Raw genomic sequence first — 20,597 nt, forward strand, 5'->3', positions numbered from 1 at the left:
CTGCCCGCGGTCGTGGACCCAGTGCTCCAGCTCCCGGCACGTGGTCCGATTGGTGGCCAGTGTGCATTTGGTCACCCCCAGAAGGGGGACTCACGGCTGCTCACAGCTGCCTGTTCCCTCCTGGGTCCTGGTTGTTAGAGGTGATTTGGGTTCCTAAATGGGGGTTCAGGGAGGGGGCGCTGACCCTTCCCACACAGCTGTGGCACACAGGAGAGACCCAGACGCTGAGTCGGGGAGGTGATCTGGAGGCTGAGGAGGGGTGCGTGTGTGCACGTGTGTCAGTCTCGGGTATGTGCGTGTGGGCAGGTCTGTGCCCTGATGTGCACACGCATGTGCGTGTGCGGTCGCAGGAGCTGTTTCGTGTGACACAGCGGTCAGGCTTCAGCGGGTGAGCCCAGGACCTGGCGGGGGGGCTCTGCTGCTGCTGCGCAGCTCGGTTCCCAGCTCCGAACCCCACAGCGTCCTCTCAGAGCTTCTTCCCCATCCGCATGTGGCGCTGGGCCCTCGCTCCCAGAAACTCCTTGGAGAGACCAGAGGGCCACGGGCCGCGCAACTCTCTTCTCCGGGACCAGAAGGGGCCTGATGTCCCCGGAGCTCCCGCCGGCACCTCCAGGTCAGGTCCCGGCCCCTGGCGGCGGGGTGGGAGCAGCACAGACACAGACCACGAACGCTGGGCGCGGAAGCTCTGCTGGCAGGGGGTGGATTGTGCGCTGCTGGGGACGTGGCCTCAGGCCCACTTGTGTGGCGGCGCCTTTGGGCCTGTCGGTCCCTGCTGCCTTGTGGTGGGTGAGTTCAAGGATCCTGCCTGGGAGCGTGTTTCGCGGGTAGGTGTGGGGAGCCCCGGTGTGTGAGAGTCCAGAAGGAGGCGCCGCGGCCTGGGCGTCAGCACCAGGGGGACTGGGGACTGCCGCCTGCCCGCCCGCTGTGTCCCGAGGGTGCGCCCTGCCTGCTGGGCCGCGGGCCTCAGGCCCCATGGCTGCTTGGGGGCTTGGTGAGGTGTGGCCCTGGGGCCCTCCACTGGTCCAAAGGGCTCAGAACCTCTGTCTTCCCCTGTGGAACAGGGGCAGCGAGCTGGTAGGAGGTGGCCCCGCGCCAGAGGGACCCCGAGGCCCCACCCGAGGGGTGAGGGGCGGGCCTGGCCCTCTGCGGCAGGTGGGCTCTCCATGCCTCCCTGGACCACATAAATGGGGTCGACGCGCACGTTCGCAGTTTGCTGCCAGGCCCCGGGCACGCTTGTATTTCCTGGAGGCGTGGCTGCTTTGCAAGCCCTGTGAGGGGCCGGGCCTTTCGGGAGGCCCCTCCGCTGGGGGCTGCACGGCCGCGCCTGGCCTCTCCGTCCACCCTTCTTCACTCAGCGCCCAGAACTCGCAGGGGCGGCTCCTGCAACACCCAGGGGTGACACCTGTGCCCAGTCCTCGGGAGGCCTGGGGTCGGGGAGGACAGCGGCCTGGGGCAGGCGCTTGTGCTCTGGGCACCCTGCCTTCAGGAGCGCCGGCTGCCTGTCCCCCGCCTGATGGCCGAGGTCACGGGTTCGCAGGGACCCGGCGGCGCCGTCCAGACGGCAGGGTGTGTGCGGACCCCCCAGGCCGTTGTGTGACCGGGGAGGAGAGGGTGTGCGGCGCCCCGTCGGGGACACCCTGGAGTCGGTCGGGGTCCGGGCCTCCCACCTCCACCTCACTTTTCATCCAGACTCGGAGCAGCGTCCCGCGGGCTTCAGCCTGAGGCGTCCTCGCCGGACACGGTGGCGTCTGCCGAGATGCAGCTCCCACGCAGCCCCGCAGCGCGTCGGGGCCCGCTCCGGTCCTCCGCCCTGGCATCCGTCCCGGACGCCGGTCACCGTGCCCCGTGCGTCCTGGGCCCAGGGTAGAAGGGACGAGATCCAGGCCACGTGTGCATGCTGCCCTGTGGCTCTTGGCCTCTGTGGCCTCTGGGGGGGCCCGGAGGGGGCTGAGCTTGGCAGGCGTCCTCGGGCGGGGGAAGGGACTAGCCGCCAGCCTGTGCCGATGTCTGGCAGCTTTAAGACGCTCCTGGCTCCGCCCCTCCTGGGGTCCCACTGTGGCCAGGAGCCCTCGGTGACGTGGTGACGTGGTGACATGGTGGGTGCTGAGGCCTCCACAGGGTGAGACGTGGGGACAGTCACCGGGCGTCACCTCGAGGGCACCGTTGAGGTCAGGACCCGCCGAGACAGCCGTGAAGCTGCCCCCAGGACTCCGCGGGTGCGAGGGTCGTGACGGATGTGCGAGAGCAGCGCCGCCCTCCCCCAGGCGGCGGGCGGGCAGTGCACAGGCCTGGCTGGTGTCCAGGTGGTGAACAGACAGCTGTGCCCTGAGGGCTGGAGGGGTAGCTGGGGGCGGCGTACAGGCCCGAGTGACAGCCCAGAACCACAGCCGCTGCGTGTCCCGGGTGGGATGTGCTGGCAGCGCTGGGGGAAGAGGCAGCGCGTCCTGGACAAGGCGGGGGCAGCCGGGCACAGGGGAGGGTCGTGGGGCAGTGAGGTGCGAGCTGGGGGTGGGGGGAAAGGAGACGGGGCAGCATCGGCATCTGCCGTCTGGAGCCTGGCTGTCCCAGCGCTGCCGCCACTGGCTCCAGGCCCCAGGGGACTGGCCAGGGCCGCCCTGAGGCTCCCCCGGGTGCCGACAGGCCCTGGTCCCTGTCCCCGCCCGGTGAGGCCAGGGAATGTGGACTTGAGTTTGCGCTTGGGGGCCGCGTGCCTGGCAGGCGGGTCGGTGGGCGGGGCAGGAGGTGCACCTCCCCGGCGGCCGAGGTCCCGGCCCCCCCGTGCTCGTGCGGAAGGGGGACCCTGCCTTTCCTGTCAACCCTGGGGGGGCTGAGGCTGGGCCCGGGGGGCCTCCCAGGGACCGCGTCATGGGCCTCCTTCCGGAAGGCAGCAGAAGGGACAGGCTGGCAGGTGGCATCCTTGGCTGGGGGGGTCAGAGTGGTCAGAGGGGAGGGTGGGCCAGTGGCTCCTAACAAAGGGCTCTAAAGGGGGGTAACGCACCCCAGGTCACAACTCTTCTCTCGTGGAGACTTTTGCTTGACCAGCCCTGCCACGGTCAAGCTCAGGAGATCCACCTTCTCCACAGAGGAAGGGTCCGGCCGCTGCGTGGGGAGGCAGACACGGGGAGCGAGGCGGGGGCTCGACCTCGCTCCGATGACCCGCCCCCTGGGCCCAGCCCAAGGCCCGTGGTGACTGGGAGCAGCAGGGGCCCGTGGCACCGATGGTGGCCCGAGACCGCCGTCCCTGGGTGGACGTTTCAGAGGAGGGCCAGGTGCCGGCCTGGGGGCTGGGGGCACACGCTGGGGCGCCAGGCAGGCTGCCCGGGCAGGCGGAGGCGCGCCTCGAGCCAGCAGTGGGGAGAGCGGCTGCAGCACGGGGACCGAGGGGGGGACAGTGGGGCTTCACCCCGTTGGCGTCCCAGAGGCCACCTGTAGGCCACCACGGCCACCTCTGGGCCCCAGCACCCGCCCCACTCAGACCACCCCAGCCGGGGAGCTCAGGACGGTGCCTGGCCTGCCGGCCTCAGGTGGACCCCGTCCCAGGACGAAGAAGTGAGCGCCGCTGCCCAGCAAACCTGGGCCCGGGCTTGTCGCAGGGAGAGGTGGCCAGGCCGGCAAGTGAGGGCACGGGTTGAGGGGAACAGGGTCCCAGGGGCGGGCAGGACCAGCAGGGGCCGCAGCCCAGCTCATCCCAGATGCGGAAACGGCCTCCGCGGGGCCCCGAGGCCAGCTGCGCTCTGAGCTGGAACTGCCTGGGGACAGACACGTGCCCGCGGACCTCGAGCGGAGGACGGTCTGGTGACCGCGCTCCGGCCCTCCGCCTTTAGTATTCACTGAAGGAAACGCACCAGCCAGGTCGCTAGAGATGCTCTGAGACGTTTTATTGAAATTTTTTTAAAGACAGCAATAATTTATGCCACGAACCAAACGAGGGTGCCGGTGAGCATCTTGTGAACCCCCCTGCGCCCTGCAGCTGCTGGGCGCGGCCCTGCCGGGGGCGGGGGTGCTCAGCTTTGGGACAGCGACAGCAGGGCCGAGGCCAAGACCCAGGCAGGAGGCCAGGAGCAGACACAGCGCCACTGCAAGTGGCCGGGCGCTGGGATTTCTTCCCGTTATTATCACAGGGGCCCTGGGGAACGGCGAGGCGACCGGGGGGCGTGGCCACCTCGGTCCCCGCGCACAGCGATTGCCCCGTCTCTCCTCTCCTCCCTCGACCGATCCCACGACCGTTCGTTTTTTATAGTTTTTTTTAAAAAATATAATTCTGTAAATGTTCCATAAAAATACTGTTATTCCTAGTCAGACACAGATATTGCAATATGAAGGGTAACTGCTCTGTCTTTGCTCTAGAAAATGTGAAAAGGTCATCACACCGGACAATATAGAAAAGTGTGGAACCTCTAGGTATCACAAAAGCCAGTACCGAGCACGCGAGAGGGAAGTGTTGCCAGGTGCTAGGCCGGGCCCCCCTCCGCGCTTCCCCGCTCAGTGCTGGGGCCTGTAGACGCGGCAGGGCCTGAAGGGTCCTCTCTGCAGGGAGGACATCATGGCTTTGAGACATAGACAGTGGCCACACTCCGTCCCAGTGGCCGGCCCCCCGCCAGGCCACCTGCTCAGCTTGAAGTGCCGGTGACGACAGGGATGTGGTCTCTCGTCCTGCAGCAGTGAGGCTCCACCTGGCCCTCAAGGCGCCTTCCCAGGCAGGCCTGGGCCCAAGGAGCTGGCAGGGCCTGTCCCTTGAGGCGGGAGGGCTGGGCCAGTGGCCGCGCCTTCAGTTCTCGGAGAGAGACAGGGCCAGGGCGGCCTGGAAGGCGGCCTCCTCGTCGATGCTGTAGTCCTGGAAAGCAGGGAGCGGAGCTGGGCCGGGGACGCCAGGGCCTCTCAGGGCGACCCCCACCACCCCCGCGGTCCCGTCACCTCAAACCTGGCCCCACCGGGTCGTGGGGTCATGGGGTCCCCGGGTGCTGCGGGGATGGCCTGGCTGCCCCGAGGCCAGCACGCCCAGTGACCGAGGGCTGGGTGGACTGCGCGGGCTGGATCCCCGGAATTGGAGCTGTCCTCTCCCCTCAGACCCAAGAACGGGGCTTGAGACGAGCAGAGAAGCCAGGGATCTCCGTGGCATCCACCCATCAGGACCAGGCACAGGGGGAGGGAGCGGAGGGGCCGACTCCCCGGGGTCTGGCGCCCGGAGGCTGGCGGACTGCGGGGGCCCAGAACAGCAGGGCCGGGGGCGCACAGGAGGGAAGGGCCTGCAGGAGGGTCTGCGGGTGGGGACCGCAGGCGGGAGAGGGAGAGGGAGAGCCGGAGGTTTTCCTGGCGACAAAAGTTCCCGTGGCTCTTCCCCACGGGAAGGGCCTGTCCCCCGTGGAGGGGTCTGTGTGCCGAGGCCCCGGTGCAGAGCTGGGGAGATGGTGGCCCTGCGACGGTGCCTCCCCGAGAGGAGGCCCCGCGTGAGGGGAGCTCGCTGGCCCAGCGGTGAGGGACCCGCAGGACAGGGGGCCGCTGTGGGCCTGGTCTGGCCACCGCCGGCACCGGGGGAGGGGGAGGGGAGGCACCCACCACGAAGGTGTCGTAGGAGAACTTGTGCCGGTGGAGCAGGTGCTGCAGGAAGTTGGCGCTCTTGTAGCTTGGGTCGCCCCAAGGCATGGCCGAGCAGATGGGACACACCTGGGGCAGAGCGGCCGGTGAGCCTGCAGGGCTCGGGAGCGCCGGGCGTGCAGGGGCCAGGGCCCCGGCGGGGCGGGCGGGCGGGCGGGCGGACTCACCACGCGGTTGGGGTCGCCGCGGTGGTTGTCCACGCAGTGCTTCACCAGCTCCTGCTGGTCCAGGTGGCGGGCACCACAGTAAGGGCAGGCGAAGGTGGACCTGTTGGGGATGGCGCTGCGGCGGGGGTGGGGGTGAGTGGCACTGCCACCTTCCTATCACGCGGCTGGCTCGCCCTCCCCCGACCTGTGGGCCATACCTGCCGCGGGGCCCCGCCCCCCTCTGCACATCCCACCGCGGAATCCCACCGCCTAACCCCGGGCCCCTCGCTTCCCCGACCTCGCTGCAACCCTGAGAGGAGGTGTCTGTCCAGCCCCAGCCTGTCTGGTGACCGTGCGTCCCTGACGGGAGGTGAGCCGTGGGGGCCTGGCTTGGGCCCTCCTGGGGTCCCCTACCTGCAGGGGCCGAGGCCCTCCCCCGGCGGCCCTCCCACCTCCTCGGGGTGGGGCCCCCCTGCCCACCCGGCGAGGCAGCTCTACCTGGGGATGGGCTGGGACGTGGGCACCACGGGGACAAACTTGGGACAGGCGGCCATCTGCTCCCGGACCTTCACGCAGGAGGCCACGTGCACCCTCATCTTGGCCAGCGCCACCTGGGGAGGAGGGGAGGGGAGGGACCGGGCAGCGGCGCTGCGGAAGTGGGGCCCGGAGGCCGAGCGGGGGAGACACAGACTCCAGACCCCGAAGGCTGCTGAGCCGCACCCAGAAGCAGGCGCTCACGGCTTCGTGTTGGGGCCGTGCCGGGGGCAGTGGGCCTCCGCTCCCTGGGGAGCTGCAGGCGAGGGGCGGCCCACGAGGGGACAGGGAGGGTGTCTATTGGGGAGAAAATACCCCTTGTGACGGGAGCCAGCAGGCAAAATTCTGGACAGTCGAACGTCCAGCAAACTCTTTACCAAGAGATAGGAAACGGAACAAGATACAACCTTCTCGGCTGCCCGGGTGGCCCGTTGCGGCCGAAGGCGGGAACCGGCTCAGCGTGGAGCAGGGGAGGGGCGCCGGCTGCAGGGGGCAGGCGGGAATGACCCGAGGAGGAAAGGAGGAAGAGGGCGGCGCACACAGGAACCTAGTTCCCGGCACCGAGGAGGCGAGGCGGAGAGGGAGCAGGAGGGGTCCCCCTGCTGCCGGCCCGGCCCCCGCTCTGCCAGGCCCGCGGGCACTGAGCAAGCCTGCCCCCCGGGCCCGCACGTGTGGACGGAACCATGACCGTGACGGAACCGAGGCCAAGGGTGGGGGCCGCCTCACACAAGAGCCAACAGCCTGCTCCGCTCTCACGCCGGGAGGGAGGGGCACGTGCGCCTGAAGGAGGCCACGGCAGCGCCTCACTGTGAGCTCAGGGCGGCCCCCCGGACAGTCTGACCTTCGACCTTGAGGACAGAGCAACAGGGCTGCCGCTCGTTCAGCCGAGCGATGGCAAAATCTGAAAACCGAAGTTCCCACTCCGTCCCCAGGCTGGGTCCCCCACACAGTGGTGTGCCCGCCTGAGCGGGCAGCGGGGGCCGGGACGGGGTGGGTGGGCTAGGCCCCACTGCAGTCGCCGCCTGCAGTGCGCGGGGGTCACTGGGGTGTCGGGGCTGCATCAGGGTGGGCTCAGCTCAGCCTGTGCCCCTGCGCCAGCCACAGCCCGGAGCCCGGGCCACATGCAGGGCCCGCAGGAAGCGAGTGGAGCGGCGGGCTGCTCAACAGGGAAGGGAGTGGCCCGTGCCCAGCTCCCCTGCGCGCCCACTGGAGCCCCCGGGCTAGGGAGGCCGCGGTACCTTCTTACTGCAGCCCCGGCAGGGCGCCTTGCAAGACGAAAGCTGCTTCTCCACGCGGGCGGCCTTGTCCACCTTCTTGGGGTCGAAGGGCAGGCGGCACAGCGGGCACAGGGGCGACGGCACCTGCAGGCACGGCTGGAGGCACTCCCCGCAGAACCTGCAGGGCAGACACGGGCCTGAGGGCTGCGCTCCCCTCCGTCAGCAGTAGCTTCCGGGCCGGGGTCCTACGGGCTGAATGGGCACCGTCTGGCTAGAGGATGACCCAGGTCCCTGCCCAGCCGTGGGCTTCTGGGACACTCTTGCCGATCCTGCGATGAGGGCTGAACTGCAGCTCTGACCCCCCCAGGTCCCACGTTGGCCCCGCAGCCCTGGTCCCAGCAAGAGCTCTGGCTGCAGGAGGCCCAGGGCCCAACCTGTCCGTCTCACTGCCAAGCGGTGATGATGCCACCTCAGGGGACTCCAGGACAGCATGGGGGAACCTGGAGACCCTCTACCCATGAAACTCTGGGGAGTAAAATCACTAACAGTGGTGAGAGGAAACCGTAGGGCCCCAGGGCCCAGGACTCATTGGATGGAGCAGGGCCAAAGCTGGTCAGGGAGTGTCACCAGCCTTGGGACAGTGCCCTCTCCCCAGGCAAGAAGGCCTCTGGCTCGGCCTGAGCAGAGGCGTAGTGGCAGAAGGGCTGTGCCCCTCTCGGCCCCAAGCTCTTGGCCGTGTCTCTGGAGACGCCATGTCGTGAGGTACAAGTCCCGGCACCCCGTGTGTGCTTGGCCCCGGCAGCCGGTGTTTATAACCACCCCAGTGCCGCAGAAGAACATGCGCTGCCCTGTGGGGGGTGGGGTCGCGGCTCGAACACTCTCAGTGGGGCAAGAAGGGCCAGGAGCCTGACCGCAGGACCAGCTCTACCTTTGCAGGAAGAGCCAAGGGGAACGCTTAGCAGATGGGAGCCGTGGAGCAGAGGCTCCACGGCCCAGAAGAGCAAGCACTCGGCCCCAGGAGAAAGGCAGCAACTGGGCGGCCTGCAAGAAACCCACGAGGTGTCGGGGTGTGCACTGCTCTGCGTGCGTCTAGCAGGGACAGAGGGAATGACAGAAGAGATATAGAGGCTGGAGGCAGCCCTGGCGGTACCAAACACTGGCCCCCAGGGAGGCCTCATCAGAGGGGTCAGAAACAGCTGGACAGGGCTTCCCTGGTGGCGCTGTGGTTATGAATCGCCTGCCAGTGTAGGGGATGCGGGTTCGAGCCCTGGTCCGGGAAGATCCCACATGCTGCAGAGCAGCTACGCCTGTGCGCCACAACTACTGAACCCACGTGCCACAACTACTGAAGCCCGTGAGCCACAACTACTAAGCCTGCACTTCTAGAGCCCACGAGCCACAACTACTGAGCCTACGTGCCACAACTACTGAAGCCCACGTGCCTAAGCCCATGCTCCGCAACAAGAGAAGCCACCGCAATGAGAAGCCCACGCACTGCAATGAAGAGTAGCCCCCTGCCCGCTGCAACTAGAGAAAGCCCGCGCGCAGCAACGAAGACCCAACGCAGCCAAAGACGAATAAATAAATTTTTTTTTTTTTTTTAAAAAGAGGAAGCCATACAAGGCTAAATTCCTTTATAAAAAGAAAAAAAGAAACAGCCGGGCAGCTTGTGGTTCCGGATGTGGCTCACGGCCCAGGCCGTCCTCTGAGTGTGACAGATCACTGGCTCTGTCTGGGGCCCCTGGGGACTTCACAGGAGCGCTTCCACACTCTCTACCGGGGCACCTCCTGCCTCTGGGCTCCTGCTCAAAAGCCCTCCCTACGACCTGTCCCCTTCTGTCTCGTGCTGGAGCATGAGCCCCGGCCCCTGGCAGGGCTGCTGTCACCTCCAGAAAAACCTGTTTTGTGGAAGGAGACTGCTACAGTTAGGGAGCTGGGGGTGGGGGTGAGGGGTGGATAACCAGACCACCGACAAACTTTTCAGGAGAGATGTGAGTCTTTAAATCTTTCACGTTCATTTGCACACATGCCTTCAAAACACTGGAAAAGAAACTTATGGAAAGTAAGAGGCAGAGATGGAACAGCCAGGAGGTTTGTTTACACCAGTAGGTGTAAACAGCCAGGGAAAAAGTCTTTTTAAGGCAGAAGCTGAAGAAGAGGATTTTGCAGGACCAGCCTTAGAAAGAGCCTTCGAAGGAGAAGAGGGGACAGATTCTGCCAAGAAGAGCACGGGGGAGTGGGGTTTATAGAAGAATACGCTTGCACAGCAGTTTGTGTATTTCTGTATTCTGAAAACCACCTTTTAAGAAAAGACTTATTTGGAAAAATAGAAAACAGATTTGTGCTGACCAGAGGCCCGCAACACCACAGCCCAGGGCTGGGTGAGTGTTGATACCAACCCGAAGCCCAGGAAAGGCTTTCTAAAATTGGGCCTGGGACAAGCTCTACTGCTCTCTCAGTGATGGGCTAAGAAGCTGAACACACCTGAGAACACCCACCGCTGTGTGCTGACAAGAGGAGTGCTGTGCAGGGGGCTGCCCCTGCCGAAACGCCACACACAGCATGAAAAAGTGAGGCACAGTACCTTCAGGACAGATCAGCAGTGCTCTCCCAGTGCGGGCAGGTAGGTCCCTGTGCTTCCTGCCAGTGTGTGTGTGTGAAGGCTTGCTGGCTCCTGACACGGTTCCTGCCACCTCCCTGGCTGATGAGCAGCACACACACCCAGCGGTTGCAACTCCCTCTTTTTTTTTTTTTTTTGCGGTACGCGGGCCTCTCACTGCTGTGGCTTCTCCCGTTGCGGAGCACAGGCTCCGGACGTGCAGGCTCAGCAGCCATGGCTCACGGACCCAGCCGCTCCACGGCATGTGGGATCTTCCTGGACCGGGGCACGAACCCGCGCCCCCTGCATCGGCAGGCGGACTCCCAACCACTGCGCCACCAGGGAAGCCCAGCAACTCCCTCTTTGTATCAGGAACCTTCCAGGTCATCTGCCTTTGTTTGCAAAATGTTCAAACACCAGCTTGGGTGAATCTCGGCCCCACCTCCTCAGCAAGTCTGCTGGCAGCCAAGCCCTCCTGCCCCCTCTCCCCACCCTGCTAATTTCACTCAAGAGCGGTATTATTCAGCCACTCCAGAGAGTTGGAGAGCCGACACCCTGATCTCAGCCCCCTCCCAAACAGGCTGGCAGCTCCCAGAAGCCTTGAGTACAGCACCTGGCTGGGAGGAGAGCCACATCTTCAGGTTTCTGTTCCTGAAACAACCCGGCCCTGACACAGCTGGGAACCCTAGCAAGATGTGTGGCATCTGGTCCCCCGAGGGCCAGCCTGCCTGGCTGCTCAGTGATCGATGTGACCCAAGTTCTCCGTCAGAACAAAACAGCACCAGACTCCAAACAAGCCCCTGCCCAAACTTTAGGGAACTCCTCTCCTCTGCAGTGAAGACAAGCAGACAGCGGGTCCAAAAAAGAGTTGATGGCAAAAGCCACAACGCATTTATTTACAACTGCCCACCCAGTCTCCACGGGACCAGATGGAAGGCGACCGGCGCAGAGGTCGTGCCCACTGCCCTGTGAGTCCCCGGGGAGGCTCATCTATGCCGTCAGCGGCCCCGGGCACTGCCCGTGAGAGACCGGGCAGGGCTGCAGGTCGGTCCTGTGTGCTGACGGGGTGATCGGATCGAGAGCCCGGGGCGGACAGACGGGCGGGCAGGAGGCTGGGCTGAGGTGGATGGACGCGCCCAGAGGGCAGAAACGGCCCTGCTCGGGGAGACCCGCGCCCCCCGAGTACTCGCGTGCCCAGGCGGCTGCAGAGCCCTCCCCGCGGCGGCGCCCGACCCCGCGGCCTCCCGGAGGCCGGCGCACTCACGTGTGTCCGCAGCTGCCGATGGCCACGGGTCGATGGTAGACTTCCAGGCAGATGGGACAGCTGTACTGCGCCTCCAGGCCGCTGTCGCCGCCTGCGGGCCCGCCTGGCGGCTGCCGCTGCTGAGCCGAGGCCACCAGACTGCGGAACATCGCCATCCCGTGGCCCAGCCCGCCGCCGCCGCCGCCCCTGTCCCGGCCAGGCCCGGCCCGGCCCGGCCTGCGCGTCACGGCCGCGCCGGCTCCGAGTTGACGTCATAGGGAGCGCCCGCCCCCGGCCGCGCGTCATGACCGCGCTGGCGCCTGGATGACGTCATATGGAGCGCCCGCCCCTCGCCCGCGCGTCACGGCCGCGCCGGCGTCTTGGTGATGTAGTCAGGGCGCGCCGGCCGCCGCCGCCGCCGCCGTCGCGTACAACGCAACACGGAGCAGCTATGTGCGAGGTGGACGAGGACTACCGGGGTCCCGCGCCCGCGGGGCCGCCGCCGCCACGGCCCAGGTAAGAGGGGCGGCCGCTCCCGCTGCTTTCTTTCCGGCGCTCCCGCAGACGGCGAGCACTGCCCCGAGGGGCCGGCCCACGCTTTGCGCTCAGGGCCCCGGGAAGCCAGGAGACCGCCGAGGGCGGGGCCCAGGAGTCTCGGAATGTCTGGTCGGGTGTGGACCTCGCTCCGCAGCACCCGGAGAGTGCCTGGCAAGCCCGTGGTAAATACTGCGGTCTCGCACTTCTAATTCTTGTAGCCCATGGGACGGCTTCGCCGCTCACCAGGCTGTCCTTACAGGGAGGCGAGGAAAGTCGGGCTCCCTGTCTGTTCTACCCACTGGCTCCACTTCTTCCTTCCAGGGCCGCAGAGAGCTAGTTGGCTCTCTTCTTGTGCCAGCCCCTGAGAGATTGAGCCCACTGAGCTGGCTTTAACAGACTGAAATCTCCCTAGGGCCTTGGTCTTTCCCCAGAGTGGTAGTCTGGATAAGATACAAGCCGTGGTTTGTGTGGTGCGGCCCGCCCCCACCCGCCCCCAGTGACCTCTCGTACAACAGTTTGGGGTGAGAAACAGGCTATGGTCTCCCTGAAGCCCCCGGGAGAGGGGTGTAACCTGTGTTCCTGTTCTCTTCCCCTCCCCCGCCGCCCCCACGTCTCAAGCCGTGAGCAGCAGAAGTGTGTGAAGTGCAAGGAAGGCCTGCCTGTCGTGGTGATCCGAGCCGGAGATGCTTTCTGCAGGTGAGGCATGGAGGTGGCAGGCGACCTGGTACGCACGGTCTCACTCAGCAACCAGGACTGCCCCCATATCTGTGGTGTTTCTGATTTTTAATTAATTAATTTTACTTTACTTTTTATTTATTTTTTGCTGTGTTGGGTCTTTGTTGCTGTGCGCGGGCTTTCTCTAGTTGTGGCGAGCGGGGGCTACTCTTCATTGCGGTGCTCAGGCTTCTCATTGTGGTGGCTTCTCTTGTTGTGGAGCACGGGCTCTAGGTGAGCGGGCTTCAGAAGTGTGGCACACGGGCTCTAGAGCGCAGGCTCAGTCGTTGTGGCCCACGGGCTTAGTTGCTCCGCAGCATGTGGGGTCTTCACGGACCCGGTCTCGAATCTGTGTCCCCTGCATTGGCAGGCGGATTCTTAACCACTGCGGCACCAGGGAAGCCCTTTGGCTTTGTTTCTTGCTTTTGAAAGCATCTTACCGCTTTACTCCTGCTTCTGACGTCCTACTGGCGAGTCTTTGTGTGTGCAGGTTTCTTGTGTGCGTGCCATTCTCCCATCATCCAGCCATTGGTCAGGTGGCAGGCAGGTATTGATGGAGCTTACGGGGAGAGTTGGGAGTGAAAGCGGAGCGTGGTGTGCGGGAAGAGCTCTTTGGGGCAGCTGGAACGCATATAGGGGCAGATTGGAGCATCCTGGGGTCTCTGGCAGGTGCTCTTCATGATGCTGTTTGACTTGTGAGAGAGAGAGAGAGGGATGGAAGGTGGGCTGTAGCCTTCTCCCAGCTCTGGGAAGATCTTTGGACAGCAGGGGCTTATTCCCAGAGAGGCCTGAGCATATTCCATGTTATCCGAAGCTCTCCGTGGTCCTGTCACATCGCCCTTGAATCGTAACTTTCAATGTCTGATCACGTTCACTGGATTCATAGCTCCACAAGAGCAGGACCTGTCTCCCTTTTTATATCTATGAATTGCTGGCGACGCTGCATGCTTAGTATAGCGAGCGAGTGCATGTTGAATGAGTGATGGGCTCACATTTTTAAATCGGTCTTCCAGAGTACTGAACTCTGCTTTGTAAAAGTTTCTGGAAGAGAAACCGAAGGGATGGAATATGTTGTTTTCCCCAGACTTTCTCATACCTGCCCACCTTTGGGGGGGCCTAGTAGACTTGGTGTGTGCCGTCAGCAAATACGATTTAGGCAAGCAAGTCACTGCTTTAAGCACGTAAGAGCATCTAGAAACGGTGATCTCTCCAGCCTGCTTGGAGAACTCACAGTTAATAAGAGAAGCCACAGTGACTCCTGGGCCCAAAGCTCCCCCTCCCCCGCTTGCTTAGTCCTGGGAAGAGGTGGGAGGCTGATTTTCCAGGTTGCAGTTTCTGGCAGTCTAGGTTTTGAGCGAGTTTCCTTGCCTGACCCGCAGGGCACGTGTGGTTTCAGGAGCCTAGTGGTGCTGGGGAGACATGGGTGCAGCAGCCACGGGGTCCTCTCTGCCACCGTGAGCATCTGTGTCTGCTTGAGGAGCCTCCTGGGGCCCTGACCTTCCAGGAGTCACTCCCATGGCTGGTCTCCTGGGGTCCCTGGAGCCCCAGTGATTTGCTGCTAAAAGCGAGTTGCGTTACCATCCACAGAGGTGCCTCGGGGTGTTCGGTCGGCAGTTCGTACGTGGTGCCTGCTCGGCATTGGCGGGACTGCTGAGATACCAGCACGTCTGTACGGGAAGAAGGAAATACATATGGGGGCAGAGCCCCAGGCCGGGGGCCGCTCCCCTGGCGCTGTGCTGCTCCCTCGTGCTCAGGGCACTGTTCACCTCAGCTGCCTGCTGGGGGGCGAGCTTGCTTTCTTGCTCTCTCTGTCTGTCTGTCTTCTTTTTCCTTTCCTTCCTTCTTTTCAGTCTCTCTGTCTTTCTCCCTTTCTTTTTTTCTCCCTTTCTTTCTCTCTTCCTTCCGTTTCTCCTTTCCTTCCTTCCCATCTTTCTGTCTTTTCCTCTCTCTCTCTTTTTTCTTCTTTTTTCCTTTTCTTTCTTACACTTCTTTTATATGTGTGTATATATATATATATATATATATATATATATATATATATGTATATAGCATTTGTTTATTTATCTTGGCTGTGCCGGGTCTTAGTTGCGGCATGCGGGATCGTCATTGTAGCACGCAGACTTCCTGGTTGTGGCATGTGGACATTTTAGTTGCCACATGCGGACTCTTAGTTGCGGCCTGTGGGATCTAGTTCCCCGACCAGGGATTGAACCTAGGCCCCCTGCACTGGGAGCATGGAGTCTTACCCACTGGACCGCCAGGGAAGTCCTCATTTCTTTGTTTCTTTTTTCCCTCCCTCCCTCTTCTCCCTTCCCTTCCCTTCCCTCCCTTCCCTCCCTTCCTTCCTTCCCTTCCTCTCATCCCATGCAGCGTGCGGGATCTTAGTTCCCCAAGCGGGGGTTGAACCTGGGCCACGGCAGTGAGAGTGCCGAGTCCTAACCACGGCACTGCCAGGGAGCTGCCCTGGGGAGCTTTTAAACGTGGGTGCCTGGGTTTCACCTGATACATCCTGACGTGGTCAGCCTGAGTGACTCTCATGTGCGGCCAAGGCTAAGAACCTCTGACCTGGTGAGCCCCAGGCTCCGTTGGAAGGCCAAGAATGCAGAGTCCCAGGCCCTGTCGAAGTTGCGGTTCTCCGTGCTTGTGGGGGCCTCCTGGGCGTTTCTAGGGGCCAGTGTGGGGCTTTAGGATGCTAGTCCCCTGACCCCGCAGCCTGCTCAGTGCCCCCCCATGGGGGTGTTGGAAGGGGTCAGCTACGCTGCCTAGGGGAGGGCAGGGTGGCCTTGCCCTGTGCATATGCCCTTCCACCCCTCCCGCCAGCTGGGCCCGCCTGAGTAGCCGCAGGTCCAGGTGCCGCCTGGGTTCTGGGCCCCTCCGGCGTTGGTTCACAGTGGTGAGAATTGGGGGGTGACCCGAGCGGGCCTTCCTGTGTGATGTGAGGCCCATCCTGGGGCAGCCGCAGTTGGTGAGAACGCCTCAACCCTGGTTCCCCTCGCCAGTCTTTGAGTGCAGCCTCGACGTCAAGACGCTGCTTTTAAGTGTGGAAGTTGCTAAATGGGAACGTAACCCAGCAGAGCGTCAGGATGTCTTCCTCCGAGGCAGGGGCGGACAGCTTCCCCATCCTCACGGCGGGCGGGTGGCCTGGGCAGTGTTGGCGCAGCTCCTGGTGGTCTGTGTTGCAGGGACTGTTTCAAGGCGTTCTATGTCCACAAGTTCAGAGCCGTGCTTGGAAAGAACCGGCTGATCTTCCCGGGGGAGAAGGTAGGGTGTGGCGCCGCCTCCCGCACACCCGGGCTCGGGGGGGTAGCCTCGCGCCCAGGGGCGTCCGTGGGCGGGGCATGTCGGGGGCGCAGTGCCTCCAGTGATGTTCCTTCTCCCCCAGGTGCTCCTGGCGTGGTCCGGGGGGCCTTCGTCCAGCTCCATGCTCTGGCAGGTGCTTGAGGTACGTCTGCACACCGTCGTCCTGCACCCGGGCTGTGCCCGGCTGAGCGCCAGAGTGGGAGGCTGGCGCCGAGGGGCTCCGGCTTGGGGCTGGGGAGAAAGGCCCGCTCCCCAGCTAGGACACCCGAGGGCTCTGGGACGTGTGCACAAGGGGCACAGGCCCTGGAAGCGGCGTCCGGAGTGCCTGCCGTGTCCCGGTTTAGCGCCCCATCCCTTTGCTGGGCTGTGTTAGAAACACGTTGCTGGGAAGCTGTGTGTGCTACGCCCGAGCGCCCCTCAGTGTCCCGGGGCCCAGATCCCTCCCCGCAGTCCTGGTGGTGTGTCAGGACAGTGAAACGAGCAGGCATTTCGGGGGCCTAGACTAGGGCCTGGTTCTGGCGGGGGGCAGGGTGGCTTCCCTGAGAAGCTTGAGGGGAGACCCGGAGGAGCCAGGGCGTGGCCGAGGGGCGCGGGGCGGAGAAACCGGCGGGGGGCATGAGGGCGGCGCCCCGGTAGGCCCAGCTTGGGCGTCGGAGGCCTTGGCCCCCGTGGGACACACACAGGTCCCCTGGGCTCTGTGCGGGGCTGTGGAGCAGTCTGTACCAGGGCGAACGGGAGGCGGCCCAGGGCTCCGGCACAGCGCTTCTGTGCTTGGCCTTCTGCGCTCGCCTCCTGGTCCCCTAGCCCCGGCCAGAGGGTGTGAGAGCAACGGCCCACCCCGGCTCTGTCCAGCACCTGGCTGAGGACCTGAGGCCCTTTCACGTCTACCCCAGGGCCTGAGTCGAGATTCGGCCAAGAGACTGCGTTTCGTGCCAGGGGTCGTCTTCGCCGACGGTACGTGTGGCTGCTTCTCCTCCCGGGCCGTGGCCCTCGGTTGGGCCCACTGACAGCAGGCGCTGTGCCCGCACAAAGCCCTGGCGGGGGCGTTTCTCTCAAAATGCTGCCTCTGTTCGACAGGCAGCACCGCTGGTGTCTGAAATCTCAGACCGTCCAGGATTGGGCAGGAGCATCTGCCCGGCGTCTGTCACAGGGTCAGGGGCACTGAGTGAGAAGGGCGCGTTCGTTGCCCTTCTCTGCCCCCCTTCTCTCCCTAACCAAAACAGAACCCACCAGCCACTCTGAAAACGCCCTCCAAGGAGACAGGTCAGCGGCCAGAGACTGCTGCCCTCCAGGGTGCAGTGGCCTTGGCCCTGACCTTACTCTCCTTTCTGCCTGCGGTCCTCAGAGGGTGCAGCCTGTGGCCAGAGCCCAGAGGACAGAGCAAAATCCCTGGCCGAGGCGAAGCTGGTCCTGCAGACCATCGGCTTCCCGTGGCACATCGTTGCCTTGGAAGAGGTGGGCAGGCTGTCCCTGCTAGAGCGCCTAGGGGTGACTGCTGGGTGTCCTCGAGGGATGCCGGCCTGCTTTCCCCACGTGGGGTGGGCTGGCCCTCACGCACCCCCCGCCCCCCAAATACACAAGGTGTTCAGCCTGCCGCCGTCTGTGCTGCGCCGCTCTGCCCGGGAGCCGGTGGGGACCGAGGGAGCCTACAAGGCGGCCGTGGACAGCTTCCTGCAGCAGCAGCATGCCTTGGGGGAGCAGAGCCGGCCCCGCCCCGAGCACCCCCGGGGCCGGGTTGGGCCGCCCCCAGCCAGCCAGACCGAGGCTCTGTCCAGACTGTTCAACTCAGTGAGGACGCTGACGGCCAGGGAGGAGCTTCTGCAGACGCTGCGGTGAGTCCCCTGCCACCCCAGGGCGCCAGCCTTGCCTCTCCCGCTCAGTTCCTGAGACCGTCTCTCCCCTGCCCCCCGGCGTTCTGGGCCTGCTCTGCCTGGGCCCCTGACGCCCCCTGCCCTGCCCTGCAGGACCCACTTGATCCTGCACGTGGCCCGGACCCACGGCTACTCCAAGGTGATGACAGGGGACAGCTGCACCCGCCTGGCCGTCAAGCTCATGACCAGCCTGGCACTGGGGAGAGGGGCCTTCCTCGCCTGGGACACGGTACGCCTGCAGCCTGCCCAGGGCCCCGTCCCCACCCTCCTGGCCCTTTTCTCTTGACGCAGTAACTCCTGAGTTCGGGGGGAGCCTCCCTGGCTGGCAGGGGAGGAGGGGGCCATGTGAGCCGGTCGGTTGCAGGCAGCAGGGAACGCTGTGCCCCCACCCCCAGGGCTTCTCCGATGAGCGACACGGCGACGTGGTGGTGGTGCGGCCCATGCGCGAGCACACGCTGAAGGAGGTCGCCTTCTACAACCGCCTGTTCGCCGTGCCCTCCGTCTTCACACCGGCTGTTGACACCAAGGTCAGCGGCGCCCGCGCCACGTGTCGTGCTCTCGGGGGAGGAGGGCGCCCAGCTGGGGGTCACGCACGTGGGGGAGGGACGGTGGGCCAGCACGATCTTTGTCAGGGATGCTTTGTCTAACGACAGGGACGCTTTAGAGCAGGGGCCCTGGCTGGCTCCACCGCAGACTCTCGGGCTGGTGGTGTAGAGAAGCCCGTGCTCCCTGCTCTCAGTGGGCCCTGACCGGTCCCCTTGTCTCATTGCTCCTAGGCCTCCGAAAAGGCCAGCATCCACCGGCTGATGGAGGCCTTCATCCTCAGGCTGCAGGCCCAGTTTCCCTCCACGGTCAGCACCGTGTACAGGTGGGTGTGGGTGGGCACCGGGAGGGGGGCCTGGGAGGGAGTGGAGCCCCCAGCCGACGGTGCCCTGTCCCCCACCCCCAGAACGAGCGAGAAGCTGCTCAAGGCGCCCAGGGACGGCTGTGCCGCCGGCACCCCCGGCCCCCGCTGCCTGCTCTGTATGTGCGTGCTGGACGTCGACACTGCTGGTGTGTCCTCGCCTTCACAGGGTGCCAGGGGAGGGGCACCAGCGAGCGGGTGTTGGGGTTCCGCGGCCCCCAAGGTCCCCTCAGCTCCTCTCTGCTTGCAGACAGTGCCACGGCTTTTGGGGCCCAGACCTCCTCGCAGCTCCCCCAGACGCAGCTCCCCGTCGCACAGGCTGAGGCACCCACCGTGTCCTCCTGCTGCACCGGGATGGGTGGGGCCCGGTGCTGCTGCAGGCCGTGAGTCCCTGCCTTGTCCCGTCAGCCCCACCCCCCCCACGGTCGGCACCTCGGGCTGCACGGGGGAGGGTGCCCTCGGGCCCTTGCTGAGGGCAGGACCGGCTCTCAGCACATCCTGCTCCCGCAGGGAGGAGGACCCCCGGGCCCACGTGACTGAGCAGCTGTGCTACAGCTGCCGTGTGAACATGAAGGACTTGGTGAGTCCGGGGTGAGGGGGCAGGTGGGCACTGGCCTGGGTTTGTGCCGCGTGGGCCCGGCACCAACGTCAGCTCTCTGTTGCAGCCCTCCCTGGACCTCCTGCCACCCTACGTCCTGGCCGAGGCCCAGCTCCGCAGCCCAAGGTACTGCCCGCGCTGCTGGGGTGGGCGGGGGTGGCTGGGCGGGCTCCTTCAGGGTCTCGGTTCCCACCGTGCGGCTTCCCCAGGGCCAGGGCCGAGCAGCAGATGCAGGAGTATCTACTGGAGGGCCACGAGGACGCGGCACGGCCTGGTGAGAGCTGAGCCCGAGGACCAGCGCCTGGGCCGGGAGGCCCCGGGCCTCACCCTAGCAGAGCAGGAAGGCAAGCGTGGGCCGGTGGCCTCTGATCGCCCGTTTGTATAAATAAAAGGTTTTAATTAGAAAACTCTACAGTACGAGTGGAGAGGGGGCGCCGGGCCGCCGGGCCCAGCAGGGAGGACGGGAAGAGACAGCAGGGCCGGGCCGGGCCGCCGCAGCTTCCTGTGACGGCGGCATCAGCAGCACCGGGGCTCGGGGGCCGGGACGAGGCTCCGCCCTGCCGCAAGCGGCCCTAGTCCTTTTCGCGCGTCCACTTGATCATCGTCTCGGGCGAGCGGTACAGGAAGATGAGCTTGGCGTACAGCTCCTCCTCCAGCTCCAGCTCCCGCGTCTCCCGCACCAGGAAGATGTCCTGGCAGAGCTTGAGGATGCGGTCCACGCACGGCAGCTCCTCGAACATGATGGAGTGCGAGATCTCGCTGAAGAAGCCGCGCACGAACTTGCCGATGACCAGCACGATGGACACGTACAGCCCCATGATGCTGCAGGTGGGCGGTGAGGGGGTGTCGGGGCCGCGGCCCGGCCCGCACCCCAGCCCCCGCCCCCGGCCCCGCCGCACTCACCCGTAGCCGGCCAGGAAGCCCAGGCTGGGCGGGCTGACCTTGTCGCTGAAGATGACCATGGGCAGCAGGCTGCAGTCCGCCCGGCAGTCCTGCAGCTCGATGGCCCACCACTCGAGGGAGCCGGCTGCCTCCGCGCCCACGCGCTCCCGCCGCAGCTGGATACGCACGCCCAGGTAGTCGGCCTCCTCGTCTGCGTCGGAACCGGGAGGCGTCAGGCCACCGCCCTGCCCGGGGCCGAGGCCACGGCCAGCACCCCCGCCCCGCCACCCCTGCCCCACTCACTGGGCTGCAGCTGCTTCACGGGGTTGGCTTCAGGCCCGTTGGGGGCACGGATGTACTTGGGGAAGAGGTGGGGGATGACCCTGTGGCGGGGAGGCCGGCAGGTCAGGCCGGGCCCAGCCCTCCCGCAGCCGCCCCCCTCCCCCCGCCCGCCCCG

General features: G+C 65.2%; 3 protein-coding genes across 7 annotated transcripts in view; 1 reads left to right on the top strand and 2 right to left on the bottom strand.

Annotated features, from left to right (window-relative positions):
• Positions 1–3,853: 3,853 nt before the first annotated feature.
• On the bottom strand, positions 3,854–11,574 carry RNF166 (ring finger protein 166). 2 transcript variants are annotated; one of them, XM_059045954.2, is made up of 6 exons: positions 11,356–11,574; positions 7,514–7,670; positions 6,240–6,352; positions 5,763–5,877; positions 5,557–5,664; positions 3,854–4,834 (listed from the first exon to the last, which is right to left on the bottom strand). In XM_059045954.2, exons 1-6 carry the CDS (start codon positions 11,508–11,510, stop codon positions 4,769–4,771), a joined length of 714 nt encoding a protein of 237 aa, XP_058901937.1. In that variant the 5' UTR covers positions 11,511–11,574; the 3' UTR covers positions 3,854–4,768. The 2 variants fall into 2 exon arrangements, with proteins under 2 accessions (XP_058901937.1, XP_066874584.1); XM_067018483.1 differs by having other exon boundaries at positions 3,854–5,664; positions 11,356–11,565.
• A 133-nt stretch (positions 11,575–11,707) lies between these two features.
• Positions 11,708–20,581, top strand: CTU2 (cytosolic thiouridylase subunit 2). Of its 2 annotated transcripts, XR_010837791.1 has the most exons (16): positions 11,712–11,850; positions 12,490–12,567; positions 15,768–15,846; positions 15,968–16,027; positions 16,779–16,839; positions 17,231–17,340; positions 17,467–17,717; positions 17,850–17,985; positions 18,152–18,283; positions 18,533–18,624; positions 18,706–18,809; positions 18,911–19,043; positions 19,171–19,240; positions 19,326–19,384; positions 19,468–19,602; positions 19,942–20,581. XR_010837791.1 is itself a non-coding variant. In XM_067019449.1 (15 exons), exons 1-15 carry the CDS (start codon positions 11,786–11,788, stop codon positions 19,541–19,543), a joined length of 1,506 nt encoding a protein of 501 aa, XP_066875550.1. In that variant the 5' UTR covers positions 11,708–11,785; the 3' UTR covers positions 19,544–19,665. The 2 variants fall into 2 exon arrangements, 1 of the variants encoding a protein (XP_066875550.1); XM_067019449.1 differs by lacking the exon at positions 19,942–20,581 and having other exon boundaries at positions 11,708–11,850; positions 19,468–19,665.
• PIEZO1 (piezo type mechanosensitive ion channel component 1 (Er blood group)) overlaps positions 19,635–20,597 on the bottom strand; it is a 52,319-nt gene continuing 51,356 nt past the window's right edge. For 2 of the 3 annotated variants that reach the window (XM_067019448.1, XM_067019447.1), the window contains 3 exons: positions 20,444–20,523; positions 20,162–20,351; positions 19,635–20,080 (listed from right to left, as the gene is read on the bottom strand). In XM_067019448.1, the coding sequence (XP_066875549.1) occupies positions 19,831–20,080; positions 20,162–20,351; positions 20,444–20,523 (520 nt within the window). In that variant the 3' untranslated portion in view covers positions 19,635–19,830. The remainder of the gene's footprint in view (positions 20,081–20,161; positions 20,352–20,443; positions 20,524–20,597) is intronic. The other variant, XM_067019446.1, reaches the window with a different exon arrangement.

Source organism: Kogia breviceps, chromosome 18, assembly GCF_026419965.1.
Source record: "Kogia breviceps isolate mKogBre1 chromosome 18, mKogBre1 haplotype 1, whole genome shotgun sequence".
NCBI lineage: Eukaryota > Metazoa > Chordata > Mammalia > Artiodactyla > Physeteridae > Kogia > Kogia breviceps.